Consider the following 23,424-nt stretch of genomic DNA (forward strand, 5'->3'; position numbering starts at 1 on the left):
CTCTTCTCCTTCCCTCTCCCCTCCCCTCCTCTCCTCTCCTCTCCTCTCCTCTCAGAGACAGATGTTAATCTGTTTGGACAGCTCTCTCTCCAGGTCTGATATCAGCGTATCAAAGTCTTTGAGACTCAGTCTGCAGGTAAACGGGGCGTCAAAGTCCAGAACTAAGTCGTCTACGTACTGAGTCCACTCCACCTTCTTCACCTCCCTCTCTTCCTCCTCTTCCTCACTGTCGCTCCCTGCCACCTCGTCGTAGTCCGCATCGCCTCCGGACAGGAAGTCCCGCCCACACACGCTCCAGTCGCCAGCATACCGGTTACAGGGCGGGCTCTCCAGTCGGCCCCGTCCACGTCGCGAGACCACGCCCACTTCGTCCCCCGGGAGGTCCAGAGGCAGCGACAGGCCACGCTGGCAGCGCCGAGGCAGGGGGTTATGGGGCATGGGTCTGGGAGGGGAAGGAGGCGTGTCTGAACTGGAGGAGGGCTGGAGGAGGGTGGGAGAGTCGGGGTTGTCTGTCACTCTGTCTGGAGGAACTAAGGAGTGGAGAAGCAAAGAGAGGAAAGGTTTCAAAACCCAGAGATGATGGTGTTCGAAACATTTTCACTTCTGTTGCCGGCGGTTTAGACATTAATGGCTGTGTGTTGACTTATTTTGAGGCGACAGCAAATTTACACTGTTATACAAGCTGTACACTCACTACTTGACATTGTAGCAAAGTGTCATTTCTTCAGTGTTGTCCCATGAAAATATATACTCAAATATTTACAAAAATGTGAGGGGTGTACTCACTTTTGTGATATACTGTATATATATACTAGAAGTATGTGGACTTCAAATGTTTTGGTTGTTTCAGTCCCGTTGCTGACAGGTGTATAAAATCGAGCCCACAGCCATGCAATCTCCATAGACAAACATCTCCTTCATTTCAATTTTTATGAGAATTGTTTATTGTTTATTGAACCTTTATTTAAATAGGCAAGTCAGTTAAGAACAAATTCTTATTTAAAATGACGGCCTACCCCGGCCAAACTCTAACCCGGACGGCCTACCCCGGCCAAACTCTAACCAGGACGACACTGGGCCAAATGTGTGCCGCCCTATGGGGACTCCCAATCACAGCAGGTTGTGATACAGCCTGGAATCAAACCAGGGTCTGTAGTGACACCTCTTGCACTGAGATGTTATTGTGAAGTGGAAACGTCTAGGAGCAACACCGGCTCAGCAGCGAAGTGGTAGGCCACATAAGCTCACGGAACGGGACCACCGAGTGCTGTAGTGCGTAGCATGTAAAAAACCATCTGTCCTCGGTTGCAACACTCACTACCGAGTTCCAAACTGATTCCCGCAGCAATGTTCCAACATCTAGTGGAGAACCTTCCCAGAAGAGTGGAGGCTGTTATAGCAGCAATGTTCCAGCATCTAGTGGAGAACCTTCCCAGAAGAGTGGAGGCTGTTATAGCAGCAATGTTCCAACATCTAGTGGAAAGCCTTCCCAGAAGAGTGGAGGCTGTTATAGCAGCAATGATCCTACATCTAGTGGAGAACCTTCCCAGAAGAGTGGAGGCTGTTATAGCAGCAATGTTCCAGCATCTAGTGGAAAGCCTTCCCAGAAGAGTGGAGGCTGTTATAGCAGCAATGTTCCAGCATCTAGTGGAAAGCCTTCCCAGAAGAGTGGAGGCTGTTACAGCAGCAATGTTCCAACAACTAGTGGAAAGCCTTCCCAGAAGAGTGGAGGCTGTTATAGCAGCAATGTTCCAACATCTAGTGGAAAGCCTTCCCAGAAGAGTGGAGGCTGTTATAGCAGCAAAGGGGGACCAACTCCATATTGATGCCCATGAATTTGGAATGAGATGTTAGACTAGCAGGTGTCCACGTACTTTTGGCCATACAGTGCATTCGGGAAAATATTCAGACCCTTTGACTTTCTCTGCGTTTTGTTACGTTCTAAAATGGATTAAATATTTCTATATATTTTTTAAATCCTCAATCTACACACAATAGCCCATAATGACTTCACAATACCCCATAATGACCTCATAATACTCCATAATGACCTCACAATACCCCATAATGACCTCACAATACTCCATAATGACCTCACAATACCCCATAATGACCTCACAATACTCCATAATGACCTCACAATACTCCATAAAGCAAAAACAGATTTATAGATACCTTATACCTTATTTACATAAGTATTCAGACCCTTTGCTATGAGACTCAAAATTGAACTCAGGTGCATCCTGTTTCCATTGATCATCCTTGAGATGTTTCTACAACTTGATTGGAGTTCACCTGTGGTAAATTCAATTGATTGGACATGATTTGGAAAGGCACACACCTGTCTATATAAGGTCCCACAGTTGTCAGAGCAAAAACCAAGCCATGAGGTCGAAGGAATTGTCCTTAGGGCTCAGAGACAGGATTGTGTCGAGGTACAGATCTGGGGAAGGGTACCAAAACATTTCTGCAGCATTGAAGGTCCCCAAGAACACAGTGGCCTCCATTATTCTTAAATGGAAGAAGTTTGGAACCATGAAGACTTTAGCCGCCAAACTGAAGGGCCTTTAGGGAGGTGACCAAGTTCCTCTGTGGAGATGGGAGAACCTTCCAGAAGGACAACCATCTCTGTAGCACTCCACCAATCAGGCCTTTGTGGTAGAGTGGCCAGACGGAAGACACTCCTCAGTAAAAGGCACATGACAGCCCACTTGGAGCATCTCTGGAGAGACCTGAAAATAGCTGTGCAGCGACGCTCCCCATCCAACCTGACAGCTTGAGAGGATCTGCAGAGAAGAATGGGAGAAACTCCCCAAATACAGGTGTTCCAATCTTGTAGCGTCATACCCAAGAAGACTCAATGCTGTAATCGCTGCCAAAGGTGCTTCAACAAAGTACTGAGTAAAGGGTCTGAATACTTATGTAAATGTGATATTTCAGTTTTTTATATTGAATTATTATTATTTATTTTTTTACTATTCTTTCTTTGTCATTATGGGGTATTGTGATGTCATTATGGGGTATTGTGATGTCATTATGGGGTATTGTGATGTCATTATGGGGTATTGTGATGTCATTATGGTGTATTGTGATGTCATTATGGGGTATTGTGATGTCATTATGGGGTATTGTGATGTCATTATGGGGTATTGTGATGTCATTATGGGGTATTGTGATGTCATTATGGGGTATTGTGATGTCATTATGGGGTATTGTGATGTCATTATGGGGTATTGTGATGTCATTATGGGGTATTGTGATGTCATTATGGGGTATTGTCTGTAGATTGATGAGGGAAAAAAACGATTTAATAGATCTTAGACTGAGGCTGTAACATAACAACATGAGGAAAAAGTCCAGGGGTCTGAATACTTTCCAAAGGCCCTGAATAGTACAGTATCACTAGGAAACGGGAAGACTGGTTGAAACGACGTAACAAAGATATTTCTCTGGTTGTAGTGAGGTCATATCCATCAGTTTGGACCGTTGGAAATGTCGGCCCACTTTGTCCCAACAGACACTTACTGGGCCAGAGCTGCAACAGGTAATGCAAGGCCTCGATGTGTCTCTTGAAGTCCACAGCACTGGCGATCTCCTCGCTGTGAGCAAAACTCCGTCCGCCCCTTCCACAGCTCCCCCCGCGCCCGCCCTGCCCGCCCTGTCCTGGTGCAGTGGGTCTCCAGGACTCCTGGGTGGGGGTCAGGAGCACCGGGCCGAAACACACAGCCAGGTTCTGACAGTTCATTCGGTTACAGTCACTGTAGGAGGCAACGAGGCTCAGATGGTCCAGGAGCAGAGAGAGGGTGGCCTGGGGAGAGGGGAGAGAGAAGAGGGTTAGACAGGGAGGACTGGAGAGAGGGGAGAGAGAAGAGGGTTAGACAGGGAGGACAGGGAGGACTGGAGGGAGGGACAGGGAGGACTGGAGAGAGGGGAGAGAGAAGAGGGTTAGACAGGGAGGACTGGAGAGAGAGGGGAGAGAGAAGAGGGTTGGAAAGGGAGGACTGGAGGAGGGACAGGGAGGACTGGAGAGAGGGGAGAGAGAAGAGGGTTAGACAGGGAGGACTGGAGAGAGGGGAGAGAGAAGAGGGTTGGAAAGGGAGGACTGGAAGAGGGACAGGGAGGACTGGAGAGAGGGGAGAGAGAAGAGGGTTAGACAGGGAGGATGGGAGAGAGGGGAGAGAGAAGAGGGTTAGACAGGGAGGACTGGAGAGAGAGAGAAGAGGGTTAGACAGGGAGGACTGGAGAGAGGGACAGGGAGGACTGGAGATAGGGGAGAGAGAAGAGGGTTAGATAGGGAAGACTGGAGAGAGGGGAGAGAAGAGGGTTAGACAGGGAGGACTGGAGAGAGAGAGAAGAGGGTTAGACAGGGAGAACTGGAGAGAGGGGAAAGAGAAGAGGGTTAGACAGGGAGGACTGGAGAAGGGACAGGGAGGACTGGAGAGAGGGGAGAGAGAAGAGGGTTGGAAAGGGAGGACGGGAAGAGGGACAGGGAGGACTGGAGAGAGGGGAGAGAGAAGAGGGTTAGACAGGGAGGATGGGAGAGAGGGGGAGAGAAGAGGGTTAGACAGGGAGGACTGGAGAGAGAGAGAAGAGGGTTAGACAGGGAGGACTGAGAGAGGGACAGGGAGGACTGGAGATAGGGGAGAGAGAAGAGGGTTAGATAGGGAAGACTGGAGAGAGGGGAGAGAAGAGGGTTAGACAGGGAGGACTGAGAAGAGGGGACAGGGAGAACTGGAGAGAGGGGAAAGAGAAGAGGGTTAGACAGGGAGGACTGGAGAAGGGACAGGGAGGACTGGAGAGAGGGGAGAGAGAAGAGGGTTAGACAGGGAGGACTGGGAGAGAGGGGAGAGAGAAGAAGGTTAGACAGGGAGGACTGAGAGAGGGGAGAGAGAAGAGGGTTAGATGGGGAGGACTAGAGAGAGGGGAGAGAGAAGAGGGTTAGACAGGGAGGACTGGAGAGAGGGGAGAGAGAAGAGGGTTAGACAGGGAGGACTGGAGGAGGGACAGGGAGGACTGGAGAGAGGGGAGAGAGAAGAGGGTTAGACAGGGAGGACTGGAGTAGGGACAGGGAGGACTGGAGAGAGGGGAGAGAGAAGAGGGTTAGACAGGGAGGACTGGAGAGAAAGAGAAGAGGGTTAGACAGGGAGGACTGGAGGAGGGACAGGGAGGACTGGAGAGAGGGGAGAGAGAAGAGGGTTAGACAGGGAGGACTGGAGGAGGGACAGGGAGGACTGGAGAGAGGGGAGAGAGAAGAGGGTTTGACAGGGAGGACTAGAGAGAGAGGGGAGATAGAAGAGGGTTAGACAGGGAGGACAGGAGGAGGGACAGGGAGGACTGGAGAGAGGGGAGAGAGAAGAGGGTTAGACAGGGAGGACTGGGGAGAGGGGAGAGAGAAGAGGGTTAGACAGGGAGGACTGGAGAGAGGGGAGAGAGAAGAGGGTTAGACAGGAGGACTGGAGAGGACTGGAGAGAGAGGGGAGAGAGAAGAGGGTTAGACAGGGAGGACTGGAGGAGGGACAGGGAGGACTGGAGAGAGGGGAGAGAGAAGAGGGTTAGACAGGGAGGACTGGAGGAGGGACAGGGAGGACTGGAGAGAGGGGAGAGAAGAGGGTTAGACAGGGAGGACTGGAGAGAGGGGAGAGGGAAGAGGGTTAAAGTGACTGTGGGACACCAACAGGTTCAGGAGAAGGTTGTCTGGAGGAGACAGAGGAGAGAGGTAGATAGAATAGGATGGTCTAGAGAGGAGACAGTAGAGTTACAGACAACCTAACCCTACCTAACCCTACCTAACCCACTGTGAACCCTACTTAACCCTACCGAACCCTACCGAACCCTACCTAACTCTACCTAACCCTACCGAACCCTACCTAACCCTACCTAACCCTACCGAACCCTACCTAACCCTACCTAACCCTACCGAACCCTACCTAACCCTACCTAACCCTACCTAACTCTACCTAACCCTACCGAACCCTACCTAACCCTATCTAACCCTACCTAACCCTATCTAACCCTACCGAACCCTATCTAACCCTACCTAACCCTACCTAACTCTATCTAACCCTACCTAACCCTACCTAACTCTACCTAACCCTACCAAACCCTGCCTAACCCACTGTGAACCCTACCTAACCCTACCTAACCCTACCTAACCCTACCGAACCCTACCTAACCCTATCTAACCCTACCTAACCCTACCTAACCTTATCTAACCCAATCTAACCCTGCCTAACCCACTGTGGACCCTACCTAACCCTACCTAACCCTACCGAACCCTACCTAACCCTATCTAACCCTACCTAACCCTACCTAACCTTATCTAACCCTATCTAACCCTACCTAACCCACTGTGAACCCTACCTAACCCTACCTAACCCTACCTAACCCTACCTAACCCTACCTAACCCTACCTAACCCTACCTAACCCTATCTAACCCTACCTAACCCTACCTAACCCTATCTAACCCTACCTAACCCTACCTAACCCTACCTAACCCTACCTAACCCTACCTAACCCTACCTAACCCTACCTAACCCTACCTAACCCTATCTAACCCTATCTAACCCTACCTAACCCTACCTAACCCTCTGAACCAAGGATTGATCACCACAAACCACAAAAGTGGAGACAAATTTGACTCCAATAACTACCGTGGGATATGCATCAACAGCAACTTTGGGAAAATCCTCTGCATTATCATTAACAGCAGACTCGTACATTTCCTCAGTGAAAACAATGTACAGAGCAAATGTCAAATATTCACCCTGCACAAATTACTGTACAACAGACCACGTATTCACCCTGCACAAATTACCATACGTCAGACCACGTATTCACCCTGCACAAATTACTGTACAACAGACCACGTATTCACCCTGCACAAATGACCATACGTCAGACCACGTATTCACCCTGCACAAATGACCATACGTCAGACCACGTATTCACCCTGCACAAATGACCATACGTCAGACCACGTATTCACCCTGCACAAATTACCGTACAACAGACCACGTATTCACCCTGCACAAATTACCATACGTCAGACCACGTATTCACCCTGCACAAATTACCGTACAACAGACCACGTTTTCACCCTGCACACCCTACCTTTTTATTTTTTATTTTTTTATTTCACCTTTATTTAACCAGGTAGGTTAGTTGAGAACAAGTTCTCATTTGCAACTGCGACCTGGCCAAGATAAAGCATAGCAGTGTAAACAGACAACACAGAGTTACACATGGAGTAAACAATTAACAAGTCAATAACACAGTAGAAAAAAAAGAGTCTATATACATTGTGTGCAAAAGGCATGAGGAGGTAGGCGAATGATTACAATTTTGCAGATTAATAACACTGGAGTGATAAATGATCAGATGGTCATGTACAGGTAGAGATATTGGTGTGCAAAAGAGCAGAAAAGTAAATAAATAAAAACAGTATGGGGATGAGGTAGGTAAAAATGGGTGGGCTATTTACCGATAGACTATGTACAGCTGCAGCGATCGGTTAACTGCTCAGACAGCAGATGTTTGAAGTTGGTGAGGGAGATAAAAGTCTCCAACTTCAGGGATTTTTGCAATTCGTTCCAGTCACAGGCAGCAGAGAACTGGAACGAAAGGCAGCCAAATGAGGTGTTGGCTTTAGGGATGATCAGTGAGATACACCTGCTGGAGCGCGTGCTACGGATGGGTGTTGCCATCGTGACCAGTGAACTGAGATAAGGCGGAGCTTTACCTAGCATGGACTTGTAGATGACCTGGAGCCAACGAATATGTAGCGAGGGCCAGCCGACTAGAGCATACAAGTCTCAGTGGTGGGTGGTATAAGGTGCTTTAGTGACAAAACGGATGGCACTGTGATAAACTGCATCCAGTTTGCTGAGTAGAGTGTTGGAAGCAATTTTGTAGATGACATCGCCGAAGTCGAGGATCGGTAGGATAGTCAGTTTTACTAGGGTAAGCTTGGCGGCGTGAGTGAAGGAGGCTTTGTTGCGGAATAGAAAGCAGATTCTTGATTTGATTTTCGATTGGAGATGTTTGATATGAGTCTGGAAGGAGAGTTTACAGTCTAGCCAGACACCTAGGTACTTATAGATGTCCACATATTCAAGGTCGGAACCATCCAGGGTGGTGATGCTGGTCAGGCGTGCGGGTGCAGGCAGCGAACGATTGAAAAGCATGCATTTGGTTTTACTAGCGTTTAAGAGCAGTTGGAGGCCACGGAAGGAGTGTTGTATGGCATTGAAGCTCGTTTGGAGGTTAGATAGCACAGTGTCCAAGGACGGGCCGGAAGTATATAGAATGGTGTCGTCTGCGTAGAGGTGGATCAGGGAATCGCCCGCAGCAAGAGCAACATCATTGATATATACAGAGAAAAGAGTCGGCCCGAGAATTGAACCCTGTGGCACCCCCATAGAGACTGCCAGAGGACCGGACAGCATGCCCTCCGATTTGACACACTGAACTCAGTCTGCAAAGTAATTGGTGAACCAGGCAAGGCAGTCATCCGAAAAACCGAGGCTAATGAGTCTGCCGATAAGAATATGGTGATTGACAGAGTCGAAAGCCTTGGCAAGGTCGATGAAGACGGCTGCACAGTACTGTCTTTTATCGATGGCGGTTATGATGTCGTTTAGTACCTTGAGCGTGGCTGAGGTGCACCCGTGACCGGCTCGGAAACCAGATTGCACAGCGGAGAAGGTACGGTGGGATTCGAGATGGTCAGTGACCTGTTTGTTGACTTGGCTTTCGAAGACCTTAGATAGGCAGGGCAGGATGGATATAGGTCTGTAACAGTTTGGGTCCAGGGTGTCTCCCCTTTGAAGAGGGGGATGACTGCGGCAGCTTTCAATCCTTGGGGATCTCAGACGATATGAAAGAGAGGTTGAACAGGCTGGTAATAGGGGTTGCGACAATGGCGGCGGATAGTTTCAGAAATAGAGGGGTCCAGATTGTCAAGCCCAGCTGATTTGTACGGGTCCAGGTTTTGCAGCTCTTTCAGAACATCTGCTATCTGGATTTGGGTAAAGGAGAACCTGGAGAGGCTTGGGCGAGTAGCTGGGGGGGCGGAGCTGTTGGCTGAGGTTGGAGTAGCCAGGCGGAAGGCATGGCCAGCTGTTGAGAAATGCTTGTTGAAGTTTTCGATAATCATGGATTTATCGGTGGTGACCGTGTTACCTAGCCTCAGTGCAGTGGGCAGCTGGGAGGAGGTGCTCTTGTTCTCCATGGACTTCACAGTGTCCCAGAACTTTTTGGAGTTGGAGCTACAGGATGCAAACTTCTGCCTGAAGAAGCTGGCCTTAGCTTTCCTGACTGACGGCTCCATAGCGGATACAGGCAATGAGGCAGTGATCGCTGAGATCCTGGTTGAAGACAGCAGAGGTGTATTTGGAGGGCCAGTTGGTCAGGATGACGTCTATGAGGGTGCCCTTGCTTACAGATTTAAGGTTGTACCTGGTGGGTTCCTTGATGATTTGTGTGAGATTGAGGGCATCTAGCTTAGATTGTAGGACTGCCGAGGTGTTAAGCATATCCCAGTTTAGGTCACCTAACAGAACAAACTCTGAAGCTAGATGGGGGGCGATCAATTCACAAATGGTGTCCAGGGCACAGCTGGGAGCTGAGGGGGGTCGGTAGCAGGCGGCAACAGTGAGAGACTTATTTCTGGAGAGAGTAATTTTCAAAATTAGTAGTTCGAACTGTTTGGGTATGGACCTGGAAAGTATGACATTACTTTGCAGGCTCTCTCTGCAATAAACTGCAACTCCTCCCCCTTTGGCAGTTCTATCTTGACGGAAAATGTTATAGTTGGGTATGGAAATCTCAGAATTTTTGGTGGCCTTCCTGAGCCAGGATACCTAACACACTGTGAACCAGAACAGACCACGTATTCACCCTGCACAAATTACCGTACAACAGACCATGTATTCACCCTGCACAAATTACCGTACAACAGACCACGCATTCACCCTGCACAAATTACCGTACAACAGACCACGCATTCACCCTGCACAAATTACCGTACAACAGACCATGTATTCACCCTGCACAAATTACCATACAACAGACCACGCATTCACCCTGCACAAATTACCGTACAACAGACCACGTATTCACCCTGCACAAATTACCGTACAACAGACCACGCATTCACCCTGCACAAATTACCGTACAACAGACCACGCATTCACCCTGCACAAATTACCGTACAACAGACCATGTATTCACCCTGCACAAATTACCATACGTCAGACCACGTATTCACCCTGCACACCCTACCTAACACACTGTGAACCAGAACAGACCACGTATTCACCCTGCACAAATTACCGTACAACAGACCACGCATTCACCCTGCACAAATTACCGTACAACAGACCATGTATTCACCCTGCACAAATTAAACTGATGGGTCTGCTATACAAACTGATGGGTCTGCTATACAAACTGATGGGTCTGCTATACAAACTGATGGGTCTGCTATACAAACTGATGGGTCTGCTATACAAACTGATGGGTCTGCTATACAAACTGATGGGTCTGCTATACAAACGGATGGATCTGCTATACAAACTGATGGGTCTGCTATACAAACTGATGGAAATTGGTGTTGGGGGAAAAACATACCTAACCCTATCTAACCCTCTATAACCCTACCTAACCCTCTATAACCCTACCTAACCCCATCTAACCCTACCTAACCCTCTATAACCCTACCTAACCCTACCTAACCCTCTATAACCCTACCTAACCCCATCTAACCCTACCTAACCCTACCTAACCCCATCTAACCCTACCTAACCCTATCTAACCCTACCTAACCCTACCTAACCCTATCTAACCCTCTATAACCCTACCTAACCCTACATAACCCTCTATAACCCTATCTAACCCTACCTAACCCCATCTAACCCTACCTAACCCTACCTAACCCTATCTAACCCTACCTAACCCAACCTAACCCTACCTAACCCTACCTAACCCTACCTAACCCTACCTAACCCTACCTAACCCTACCTAACCCTACCTAACCCTACCTAACCCTACCTAACCCCTAACCCCTACCTAACCCTACCTAACCCTACCTAACCCCATCTAACCCTACCTAACCCTACCTAACCCTCTATAACCCTACCTAACCCTACCTAACCCTATCTAACTCTACCTAACCCTACCTAAACCTATCTAACCCTATCTAACCTGACCTAACCATACCTAACCCTCTATAACCCTCTATAACCCTATCTAACCCTATCTAACCCTACCTAACCCTATCTAACCCTACCTAACCCTATCTAACCCTACCTAACCCTATCTAACCCTCTGTGAACCCTACCTAACACACTGTGAACCCTACCTAACACACTGTGAACCCTACCTAACCCTATCTAAACCTATCTAACCATACCAAACCCTACCTAACCCTATCTAACCCTATCTAACCATACCAAACCCTACCTAACCCTAGCTAACCCTATCTAACCCTACCTAACATCTTTCTGGTAAGAAGAGGGGCGGGGGCGTATGTCTTATGGCCAACGTGACATGGTGTGATGAAAGAAACATACAGGAACTCAAATCCTTCTGTTCACCTGATTTAGAATTCCTCACAATCAAATGTAGACCGCATTATCTACCAAGAGAATTCTCTTCGATTATAATCACAGCCGTATATATCCCCCCAAGCAGACACATCGATGGCTCTGAACGAACTTTATTTAACTCTCTGCAAACTGGAAACGATTTATCCGGAGGCTGCATTCATTGTAGCTGGGGATTTTAACAAGGCTAATCTGAAAACAAGACTCCCTAAATTCTATCAGCATATCGATTGCGCAACCAGGGGTGGAAAGACCCTGGATCATTGTTACTCTAACTTCCGCGACGCATATAAGGCCCTGCCCCGCCCCCTTTCGGAAAAGCTGACCACGACTCCATTTTGTTGATCCCTGCCTACAGACAGAAACTAAAACAAGAAGCTCCCACGCTGAGGTCTGTCCAACGCTGGTCCGACCAAGCTGACTCCACACTCCAAGACTGCTTCCATCACGTGGACTGGGAGATGTTTCGTATTGCCCAGACAACAACATTGACGAATACGCTGATACGGTGTGCGAGTTCATTAGAACGTGCGTTGAAGATGTCGTTCCCATAGCAACGATTAAAACATTCCCTAACCAGAAACCGTGGATTGATGGCAGCATTCGTGTGAAACTGAAAGCGCGAACCACTGCTTTTAATCAGGGCAAGGTGTCTGGTAACATGGCTGAATACAAACAGTGCAGCTATTCCCTCCGCAAGGCTATCAAACAAGCTAAGTGCCAGTACAGAGACAAAGTAGAATCTCAATTCAACGGCTCAGACACAAGAGGTATGTGGCAGGGTCTACAGTCAATCACGGACTACAGGAAGAAACCCAGCCCAGTCACGGACCAGGATGTCTTGCTCCCAGGCAGACTAAATAACTTTTTGCCCGCTTTGAGGACAATACAGTGCCACTGACACGGCCTGCAACGGAAACATGCGGTCTCTCCTTCACTGCAGCCGAAGTGAGTAAGACATTTAAACGTGTTAACCCTCGCAAGGCTGCAGGCCCAGACGGCATCCCCAGCCGCGCCCTCAGAGCATGCGCAGACCAGCTGGCCGGTGTGTTTACGGACATATTCAATCAATCCCTATACCAGTCTGCTGTTCCCACATGCTTCAAGAGGGCCACCATTGTTCCTGTTCCCAAGAAAGCTAAGGTAACTGAGCTAAACGACTACCGCCCCGTAGCACTCACATCCGTCATCATGAAGTGCTTTGAGAGACTAGTCAAGGACCATATCACCTCCACCCTACCTGACACCCTTGACCCACTCCAATTTGCTTACCGCCCAAATAGGTCCACAGACGATGCAATCTCAACCACACTGCACACTGCCCTAACCCATCTGGACAAGAGGAATACCTATGTGAGAATGCTGTTCATCGACTACAGCTCGGCATTCAACACCATAGTACCCTCCAAGCTCGTCATCAAGCTCGAGACCCTGGGTCTCGACCCCGCCCTGTGCAACTGGGTACTGGACTTCCTGACGGGCCGCCCCCAGGTGGTGAGGGTAGGCAACAACATCTCCTCCCCGCTGATCCTCAACACTGGGGCCCCACAAGGGTGCGTTCTGAGCCCTCTCCTGTACTCCCTGTTCACCCACGACTGCGTGGCCATGCACGCCTCCAACTCAATCATCAAGTTTGCGGACGACACAACAGTGGTAGGCTTGATTACCAACAACGACGAGACGGCCTACAGGGAGGAGGTGAGGGCCCTCGGAGTGTGGTGTCAGGAAAATAACCTCACACTCAACGTCAACAAAACTAAGGAGATGATTGTGGACTTCAGGAAACAGCAGAGGGAACACCCCCCATCACATCGATGGAACAGTAGTGGAGAGGGTAGCAAGTTTTAAGTTCCTCGGCATACACATCACAGACAAACTGAATTGGTCCACTCACACAGACAGCATCGTGAGGAAGGCGCAGCAGCGCCTCTTCAACCTCAGGAGGCTGAAGAAATTCGGCTTGTCACCAAAAGCACTCACAAACTTCTACAGATGCACAATCGAGAGCATCCTGGCGGGCTGTATCACCGCCTGGTATGGCAACTGCACCGCCCTCAACCGTAAGGCTCTCCAGAGGGTAGTGAGGTCTGCACAACGCATCACCGGGGGCAAACTACCTGCCCTCCAGGACACCTACACCACCCGATGCTACAGGAAGGCCATAAAGATCATCAAGGACATCAACCACCCGAGCCACTGCCTGTTCACCCCGCTGCCATCCAGAAGGCGAGGTCAGTACAGGTGCATCAAAGCTGGGACCGAGAGACTGAAAAACAGCTTCTATCTCAAGGCCATCAGACTGTTAAACAGCCACCACTAACATTGAGTGGCTACTGCCAACACACTGTCAATGACACTGACTCTACTCCAGCCACTTTAATCATGGGAATCGATGGGAAATGATGTAAATGTATCACTAGCCACTTTAAACAATGCTACCTTATATAATGTTACTTACCCTACATTGTTCATCTCATATGCATACGTTGATACTGTACTCTATATCATCGACTGCATCCTTATGTAATACATGTATCACTAGCCACTTTAACTATGCCACTTGGTTTACATACTCATCTCATATGTATATACTGTACTCGATATCATCTACTGTATCTTGCCTATGCTGCTCTGTACCATCACTCATTCATATATCCTTATGTACATATTCTTTATCCCCTTACACTGTGTATGACAGTAGTTTTTTTGGAATTGTTAGTTAGATTACTTGCTCGTTATTACTGCATTGTCGGAACTAGAAGCACAAGCATTTCGCTACACTCGCATTAACATCTGCTAACCTGTATGTGACAAATAAAATTTGATTTGATTTGATTTGGATTTGATTTGATAACCCACTGTGAACCCTATCTAACCCTACCTAACCATACCAAACCCTACCTAACCCACTGTGAACCCTATCTAACCCCACCTAACCCTATCTAACCCTACCTAACCATAACAAACCCTACCTAACCCTATCTAACCCTACCTAACCCTATCTAACCCTACCTAACCCTCTCTCTGGTTCAGGCAGAGAGATGCAGAAAGAGAGACAGAGAGAGATACAGACAGAGAGGCCCAGAGACAGACAGAGACAGACAGAGAGAGACTTCTACCCACCCTCTCTGGTTCAGGCAGACATTGCAGTAGGGCCACAGAGAGAGACAGACAGAGAGAGACTTCTACCCACCCTCTCTGGTTCAGGCAGACATTGCAGTAGGGCCACGGAGAGAGACAGACAGAGAGAGACTTCTACCCACCCTCTCTGGTTCAGGCAGAGAGAGACAGACAGAGAGAGACATCTACCCACCCTCTCTGGTTCAGGCACAGAGAGACAGAGAGACAGACAGAGAGAGACTTCTACCCACCCTCTCTGGTTCAGGCAGACATTGCAGTAGGGCCACGGTGCTCTGAGAGCGCTGTTCGTCTCCCTCGCTCCTGCCAGGAGAGGAGGTTCCAGGGGAGGAGCGAGAAGGAGGAGGTCTCAGAGACATGGCCTCCAAAACTACCTCGTACAAGGTCCTGGTGATAAGGGAGGACGGCAGCTCACGTAGGTAGTCCTTCAGAATGCCTGAACATAAACATCAGAAGGAAGGAATGAAAACAAAAGGTTTAACTACGTCCAAACCCCAAACCCTCCTACTGCTTCCTTTTACTAGGATCAGTTTCATTTGGTCAAATATATTGGTAAGGCTTCAGGATACAGACTGGTGTAGGGGACAGGGGACTGACCTGTGATGACGTTGATGCTGATAGAGACTGGTGTAGGGGGACAGGGGACTGACCTGTGATGACGTTGATGCTGATAGAGACTGGTGTAGGGGGACAGGGGACTGACCTGTGATGACGTTGATGCTGATAGAGACTGGTGTAGGGGGACAGGGGACTGACCTGTGATGACGTTGATGCTGATAGAGACTGGTGTAGGGGACAGGGGACTGACCTGTGATGACGTTGATGTCAGGATAGAGACTGGGGATAGGGGACTGACCTGTGATGACGTTGATGCTGATAGACACTGATGTAGGGGGATAGGGGACTGACCTGTGATGGCGTTGATGCTGATAGAGACTGGTGTAGGGGGACAGGGGACTGACCTGTGATGACGTTGATGTCAGGATAGAGACTGGGGATAGGGGACTGACCTGTGATGACGTTGATGCTGATAGAGACTGGTGTAGGGGGGGATGGGGGACTGACCTGTGATGACGTTGATGTCAGGATAGAGACTGGTGTAGGGGGATAGGGGACTGACCTGTGATGACGTTGAGGTCAGGATAGAGACTGGTGTAGGGGGATAGGTGACTGACCTGTGATGACGTTGATGCTGATAGAGACTGGTGTAGGGGACAGGGGACTGACCTGTGATGACGTTGATGCTGATAGAGACTGGTGTAGGGGATAGGGGACTGACCTGTGATGACGTTGATGTCAGGATAGAGACTGGTGTAGGGGGATAGGGGACTGACCTGTGATGACGTTGATGCTGGATAGAGACTGGTGTAGGGGGATAGGGGACTGACCTGTGATGACGTTGATGTCAGGATAGAGACTGGTGTAGGGGGGGATTGGGGACTGACCTGTGATGACGTTGATGTCAGGATAGAGACTGGTGTAGGGGATTGGGGACTGACCTGTGATGACGTTGATGTCAGGATAGAGACTGGTGTAGGGGATAGGGGACTGACCTGTGATGACGTTGATGTCAGGATAGAGACTGGTGTAGGGGGATAGGGACTGACCTGTGATGACGTTGATGCTGATAGAGACTGGTGTAGGGGGACAGGGGACTGACCTGTGATGATGTTGATGTCAGGATAGAGACTGGTGTAGGGGGACAGGGGACTGACCTGTGATGACGTTGATGCTGATAGAGACTGGTGTAGGGGGACAGGGGACTGACCTGTGATGACGTTGATGCTGATAGAGACTGGTGTAGGGGACAGGGGACTGACCTGTGATGACGTTGATGCTGATAGAGACTGGTGTAGGGGGACAGGGGACTGACCTGTGATGACGTTGATGCTGATAGAGACTGGTGTAGGGGACAGGGACTGACCTGTGATGACGTTGATGTCAGGATAGAGACGGTGTAGGGGATAGGGGACTGACCTGTGATGACGTTGATGCTGATAGAGACTGGTGTAGGGGGACAGGGGACTGACCTGTGATGACGTTGATGCTGATAGAGACTGGTGTAGGGGACAGGGGACTGACCTGTGATGACGTTGATGCTGATAGAGACTGGTGTATGGGGACAGGGGACTGACCTGTGATGACGTTGATGCTGATAGAGACTGGTGATACGTTGATGCTGATAGAGACTGGTGTAGGGGATAGGGACTGACCTGTGATGACGTTGATGCTGATAGAGACTGGTGTAGGGGATAGGGGACTGACCTGTGATGACGTTGATGCTGATAGAGACTGGTGTAGGGGGACAGGGGACTGACCTGTGATGACGTTGATGCTGATAGAGACTGGTGTAGGGGACAGGGGACTGACCTGTGATGACGTTGATGCTGATAGAGACTGGTTTAGGGGGATAGGGACTGACCTGTGATGACGTTGATGCTGATAGAGACTGGTGTAGGAGGACAGGGGACTGACCTGTGATGACGTTGATGCTGATAGAGACTGGTTTAGGGGGACAGGGGACTGACCTGTGATGACGTTGATGCTGATAGAGACTGGTGTAGGGGGATAGGGGACTGACCTGTGATGACGTTGATGCTGATAGAGACTGGTGTAGGGGGACAGGGGACTGACCTGTGATGACGTTGATGCTGATAGAGACTGGTGTAGGGGGATAGGGGACTGACCTGTGATGACGTTGATGCTGATAGAGACTGGTGTAGGGGGACAGGGGACTGACCTGTGATGACGTTGATGCTGATAGAGACTGGTTTAGGGGAACAGGGGACTGACCTGTGATGACGTTGATGCTGATAGAGACTGGTGTAGGGGGACAGGGGACTGACCTGTGATGACGTTGATGCTGATAGAGACTGGTGTAGGGGACAGGGGACTGACCTGTGATGACGTTGATGCTGATAGAGACTGGTGTAGGGGATAGGGGACTGACCTGTGATGACGTTGATGCTGATCAGGATAGAGACGTTGGTGTAGGGGGACAGGGGACTGACCTGTGATGACGTTGATGCTGATAGAGACTGGTGTAGGGGGACAGGGGACTGACCTGTGATGACGTTGATGCTGATAGAGACTGGTTTAGGGGATAGGGGACTGACCTGTGATGACGTTGATGCTGATAGAGACTGGTGTAGGAGGACAGGGGACTGACCTGTGATGACGTTGATGCTGATAGAGACTGGTTTAGGGGGATAGGGGACTGACCTGTGATGACGTTGATGTCAGGATAGAGACTGGTGTAGGGGGATAGGGACTGACCTGTGATGACGTTGAGGTCAGGATAGAGACTGGTGTAGGGGGATAGGTGACTGACCTGTGATGACGTTGATGCTGATAGAGACTGGTGTAGGAGGACAGGGGACTGACCTGTGATGACGTTGATGCTGATAGAGACTGGTGTAGGGGGATAGGGGACTGACCTGTGATGACGTTGATGCTGATAGAGACTGGTGTAGGGGACAGGGGACTGACCTGTGATGACGTTGATGCTGATAGAGACTGGTGTAGGAGGACAGGGGACTGACCTGTGATGACGTTGATGCTGATAGAGACTGGTGTAGGAGGATAGGGGACTGACCTGTGATGACGTTGATGCTGATAGAGACTGGTGTAGGAGGACAGGGGACTGACCTGTGATGACGTTGATGCTGATAGAGACTGGTTTAGGGGACAGGGGACTGACCTGTGATGACGTTGATACTGATAGAGACTGGTGTAGGGGATAGGGGACTGACCTGTGATGACGTTGATGCTGATAGAGACTGGTGTAGGAGGACAGGGGACTGACCTGTGATGACGTTGATGCTGATAGAGACTGGTGTAGGGGGATAGGGGACTGACCTGTGATGACGTTGATGCTGATAGAGACTGGTGTAGGAGGACAGGGGACTGACCTGTGATGACGTTGATGCTGATAGAGACTGGTTTAGGGGGATAGGGGACTGACCTGTGATGACGTTGATGTCAGGATAGAGACTGGTGTAGGGGATAGGGGACTGACCTGTGATGACGTTGATGCTGATAGAGACTGGTGTAGGGGACAGGGGACTGACCTGTGATGACGTTGATGCTGATAGAGACTGGTGTAGGAGGACAGGGGACTGACCTGTGATGACGTTGATGCTGATAGAGACTGGTGTAGGGGGATAGGGGACTGACCTGTGATGACGTTGATGCAGATAGAGACTGGGTGAGGAGGACAGGGGACTGACCTGTGATGACGTTGATGCTGATAGAGACTGGTTTAGGGGAACAGGGGACTGACCTGTGATGACGTTGATGCTGATAGAGACTGGTGTAGGGGGACAGGGGACTGACCTGTGATGACGTTGATGCTGATAGAGACTGGTGTAGGGGGACAGGGGACTGACCTGTGATGACGTTGATGCTGATAGAGACTGGTGTAGGGGGATAGGGGACTGACCTGTGATGACGTTGAGGTCAGGATAGAGACTGGTGTAGGGGACAGGGGACTGACCTGTGATGACGTTGATGCTGATAGAGACTGGTGTAGGGGACAGGGGACTGACCTGTGATGACGTTGATGCTGATAGAGACTGGTTTAGGGGATAGGGGACTGACCTGTGATGACGTTGATGCTGATAGAGACTGGTGTAGGAGGACAGGGGACTGACCTGTGATGACGTTGATGCTGATAGAGACTGGTTTAGAGGGGACAGGGGACTGACCTGTGATGACGTTGATGCTGATAGAGACTGGTGTAGGGGATAGGGGACTGACCTGTGATGACGTTGATGCTGATAGAGACTGGTGTAGGGGGACAGGGGACTGACCTGTGATGACGTTGATGCTGATAGAGACTGGTGTAGGGGATAGGGGACTGACCTGTGATGACGTTGATGCTGATAGAGACTGGTGTAGGGGACAGGGGACTGACCTGTGATGACGTTGATGCTGATAGAGACTGGTTTAGGGGACAGGGGACTGACCTGTGATGACGTTGATGCTGATAGAGACTGGTGTAGGGGACAGGGGACTGACCTGTGATGACGTTGATGCTGATAGAGACTGGTGTAGGGGACAGGGGACTGACCTGTGATGACGTTGATGCTGATAGAGACTGGTGTAGGGGGATAGGGGACTGACCTGTGATGACGTTGATGTCAGGATAGAGACCGGTGTAGGGGGACAGGGGACTGACCTGTGATGACGTTGATGCTGATAGAGACTGGTGTAGGGGACAGGGGACTGACCTGTGATGACGTTGATGCTGATAGAGACTGGTTTAGGGGATAGGGGACTGACCTGTGATGACGTTGATGCTGATAGAGACTGGTGTAGGGGACAGGGGACTGACCTGTGATGACGTTGATGCTGATAGAGACTGGTTTAGGGGATAGGGGACTGACCTGTGATGACGTTGATGTCTGATAGAGACTGGTGTAGGGGGATAGGGGACTGACCTGTGATGACGTTGATGTCAGGATAGAGACTGGTGTAGGGGATAGGTGACTGACCTGTGATGACGTTGATGCTGATAGAGACTGGTGTAGGAGGACAGGGACTGACCTGTGATGACGTTGATGCTGATAGAGACTGGTGTGATAGAGACTGGGGATAGGGGGGACTGACCTGTGATGACGTTGATGCTGATAGAGACTGGTGTAGGAGGACAGGGGACTGACCTGTGATGACGTTGATGCTGATAGAGACTGGTGTAGGAGGACAGGGGACTGACCTGTGATGACGTTGATGCTGATAGAGACTGGTGTAGGAGGATAGGGGACTGACCTGTGATGACGTTGATGCTGATAGAGACTGGTGTAGGAGGACAGGGGACTGACCTGTGATGACGTTGATGCTGATAGAGACTGGTTTAGGGGACAGGGGACTGACCTGTGATGACGTTGATACTGATAGAGACTGGTGTAGGGGATAGGGGACTGACCTGTGATGACGTTGATGCTGATAGAGACTGGTGTAGGAGGACAGGGGACTGACCTGTGATGACGTTGATGCTGATAGAGACTGGTGTAGGGGATAGGGGACTGACCTGTGATGACGTTGATGCTGATAGAGACTGGTGTAGGAGGACAGGGGACTGACCTGTGATGACGTTGATGCTGATAGAGACTGGTTTAGGGGGATAGGGGACTGACCTGTGATGACGTTGATGTCAGGATAGAGACTGGTGTAGGGGATAGGGGACTGACCTGTGATGACGTTGATGCTGATAGAGACTGGTGTAGGGGGACAGGGGACTGACCTGTGATGACGTTGATGCTGATAGAGACTGGTGTAGGAGGACAGGGGACTGACCTGTGATGACGTTGATGCTGATAGAGACTGGTGTAGGGGATAGGGACTGACCTGTGATGACGTTGATGCTGATAGAGACTGGTGTAGGAGGACAGGGGACTGACCTGTGATGACGTTGATGCTGATAGAGACTGGTTTAGGGGACAGGGGACTGACCTGTGATGACGTTGATGCTGATAGAGACTGGTGTAGGGGACAGGGGACTGACCTGTGATGACGTTGATGCTGATAGAGACTGGTGTAGGGGACAGGGACTGACCTGTGATGACGTTGATGCTGATAGAGACTGGTGTAGGGGATAGGGGACTGACCTGTGATGACGTTGAGGTCAGATAGAGACTGGTGTAGGGGGACAGGGGACTGACCTGTGATGACGTTGATGCTGATAGAGACTGGTGTAGGGGACAGGGGACTGACCTGTGATGACGTTGATGCTGATAGAGACTGGTTTAGGGGGATAGGGGACTGACCTGTGATGACGTTGATGCTGATAGAGACTGGTGTAGGAGGACAGGGGACTGACCTGTGATGACGTTGATGCTGATAGAGACTGGTTTAGGGGGATAGGGGACTGACCTGTGATGACGTTGATGTCAGGATAGAGACTGGTGTAGGGGATAGGGGACTGACCTGTGATGACGTTGAGGTCAGGATAGAGACTGGTGTAGGGGATAGGTGACTGACCTGTGATGACGTTGATGCTGATAGAGACTGGTGTAGGAGGACAGGGACTGACCTGTGATGACGTTGATGCTGATAGAGACTGGTGTAGGGGGATAGGGGACTGACCTGTGATGACGTTGATGCTGATAGAGACTGGTGTAGGAGGACAGGGGACTGACCTGTGATGACGTTGATGCTGATAGAGACTGGTGTAGGAGGACAGGGACTGACCTGTGATGACGTTGATGCTGATAGAGACTGGTGTAGGAGGATAGGGACTGACCTGTGATGACGTTGATGCTGATAGAGACTGGTGTAGGAGGACAGGGGACTGACCTGTGATGACGTTGATGCTGATAGAGACTGGTTTAGGGGACAGGGGACTGACCTGTGATGACGTTGATACTGATAGAGACTGGTGTAGGGGGATAGGGGACTGACCTGTGATGACGTTGATGCTGATAGAGACTGGTGTAGGAGGACAGGGGACTGACCTGTGATGACGTTGATGCTGATAGAGACTGGTGTAGGGGGATAGGGGACTGACCTGTGATGACGTTGATGCTGATAGAGACTGGTGTAGGAGGACAGGGGACTGACCTGTGATGACGTTGATGCTGATAGAGACTGGTTTAGGGGATAGGGGACTGACCTGTGATGACGTTGAGGTCAGGATAGAGACCGGTGTAGGGGATAGGGGACTGACCTGTGATGACGTTGATGCTGATAGAGACTGGTGTAGGGGACAGGGGACTGCCCTGTGATGACGTTGATGCTGATAGAGACTGGTGTAGGGGGATAGGGGACTGACCTGTGATGACGTTGATGTCAGGATAAACCTCTTCATTCAGGCTGACAGCAGCACTGTCCCTCTCAAACGCGTCTCTCAGTTCCTTCTTCACTGCAGCTGAACCACACAGACGGTACAGACCCACCACCTACAGACAGACAGACAGACCAGAGTATTACCTACAGACAGACAGACAGGCAGACAGACAGACAGACAGACCAGAGTATTACCTACAGACAGACAGACAGACAGACAGACAGACAGACAGACAGACAGACAGACAGACAGACAGACCAGAGTATTACCTACAGACAGACAGACAGACAGACAGACAGACAGACAGACAGACAGACAGACAGACCAGAGTATTACCGACAGACAGACAGACAGACAGACAGACAGACAGACAGACAGACAGACAGACAGACAGACAGACAGGTCCTCTACCTACAGACATGAGACAACCAAAACCATTCAGACACATCAACATTTACATGTTCCAGCTGGTTTATTTGACCGCTATAGAGTACATATCAGTGTAAATTAGAGGTGAGGTTGTAGTCCTGTGTGTGAAACAGTGTAAATGATGAGGGGGTTGTTGTCCTGTGAATGAAACAGTGTAAATGAGGTGGGGGGGGTTGTTGTCCTGTGAATGAAACAGTGTAAATGAGGTGGGGGTTGTTGTCCTGTCTATGAAACAGTGTAAATGAGGTGGGGGTTGTTGTCCTGTGAATGAAACAGTGTAAATGAGGTGGGGGGTTGTTGTCCTGTCTATGAAACAGTGTAAATGAGGTGGGGGGTTGTTGTCCTGTCTATGAAACAGTGTAAATGAGGTGGGGGGTTGTTGTCCTGTGAAGAAACAGTGTAAATGAGGTGGGGGGTTGTTGTCCTGTCTATAAAACAGTGTAAATGAGGTGGGGGGTTGTTGTCCT

General features: G+C 49.9%; 1 protein-coding gene across 1 annotated transcript in view; it reads right to left on the minus strand.

Annotated features, from left to right (window-relative positions):
• Positions 1-23,424, minus strand: part of LOC121845050 (rho GTPase-activating protein SYDE1-like) — a gene marked incomplete at its 5' end in the record, with an annotated part of 32,945 nt that continues 9,521 nt past the window's right edge. The window contains 4 exon segments of the mRNA XM_042315755.1: positions 1-530; positions 3,526-3,808; positions 14,976-15,178; positions 22,514-22,640. Coding sequence (XP_042171689.1) covers positions 52-530; positions 3,526-3,808; positions 14,976-15,178; positions 22,514-22,640 — 1,092 coding nt within the window.

Source organism: Oncorhynchus tshawytscha, unplaced genomic scaffold, assembly GCF_018296145.1.
Source record: "Oncorhynchus tshawytscha isolate Ot180627B unplaced genomic scaffold, Otsh_v2.0 Un_contig_4107_pilon_pilon, whole genome shotgun sequence".
Lineage (NCBI taxonomy): Eukaryota > Metazoa > Chordata > Actinopteri > Salmoniformes > Salmonidae > Oncorhynchus > Oncorhynchus tshawytscha.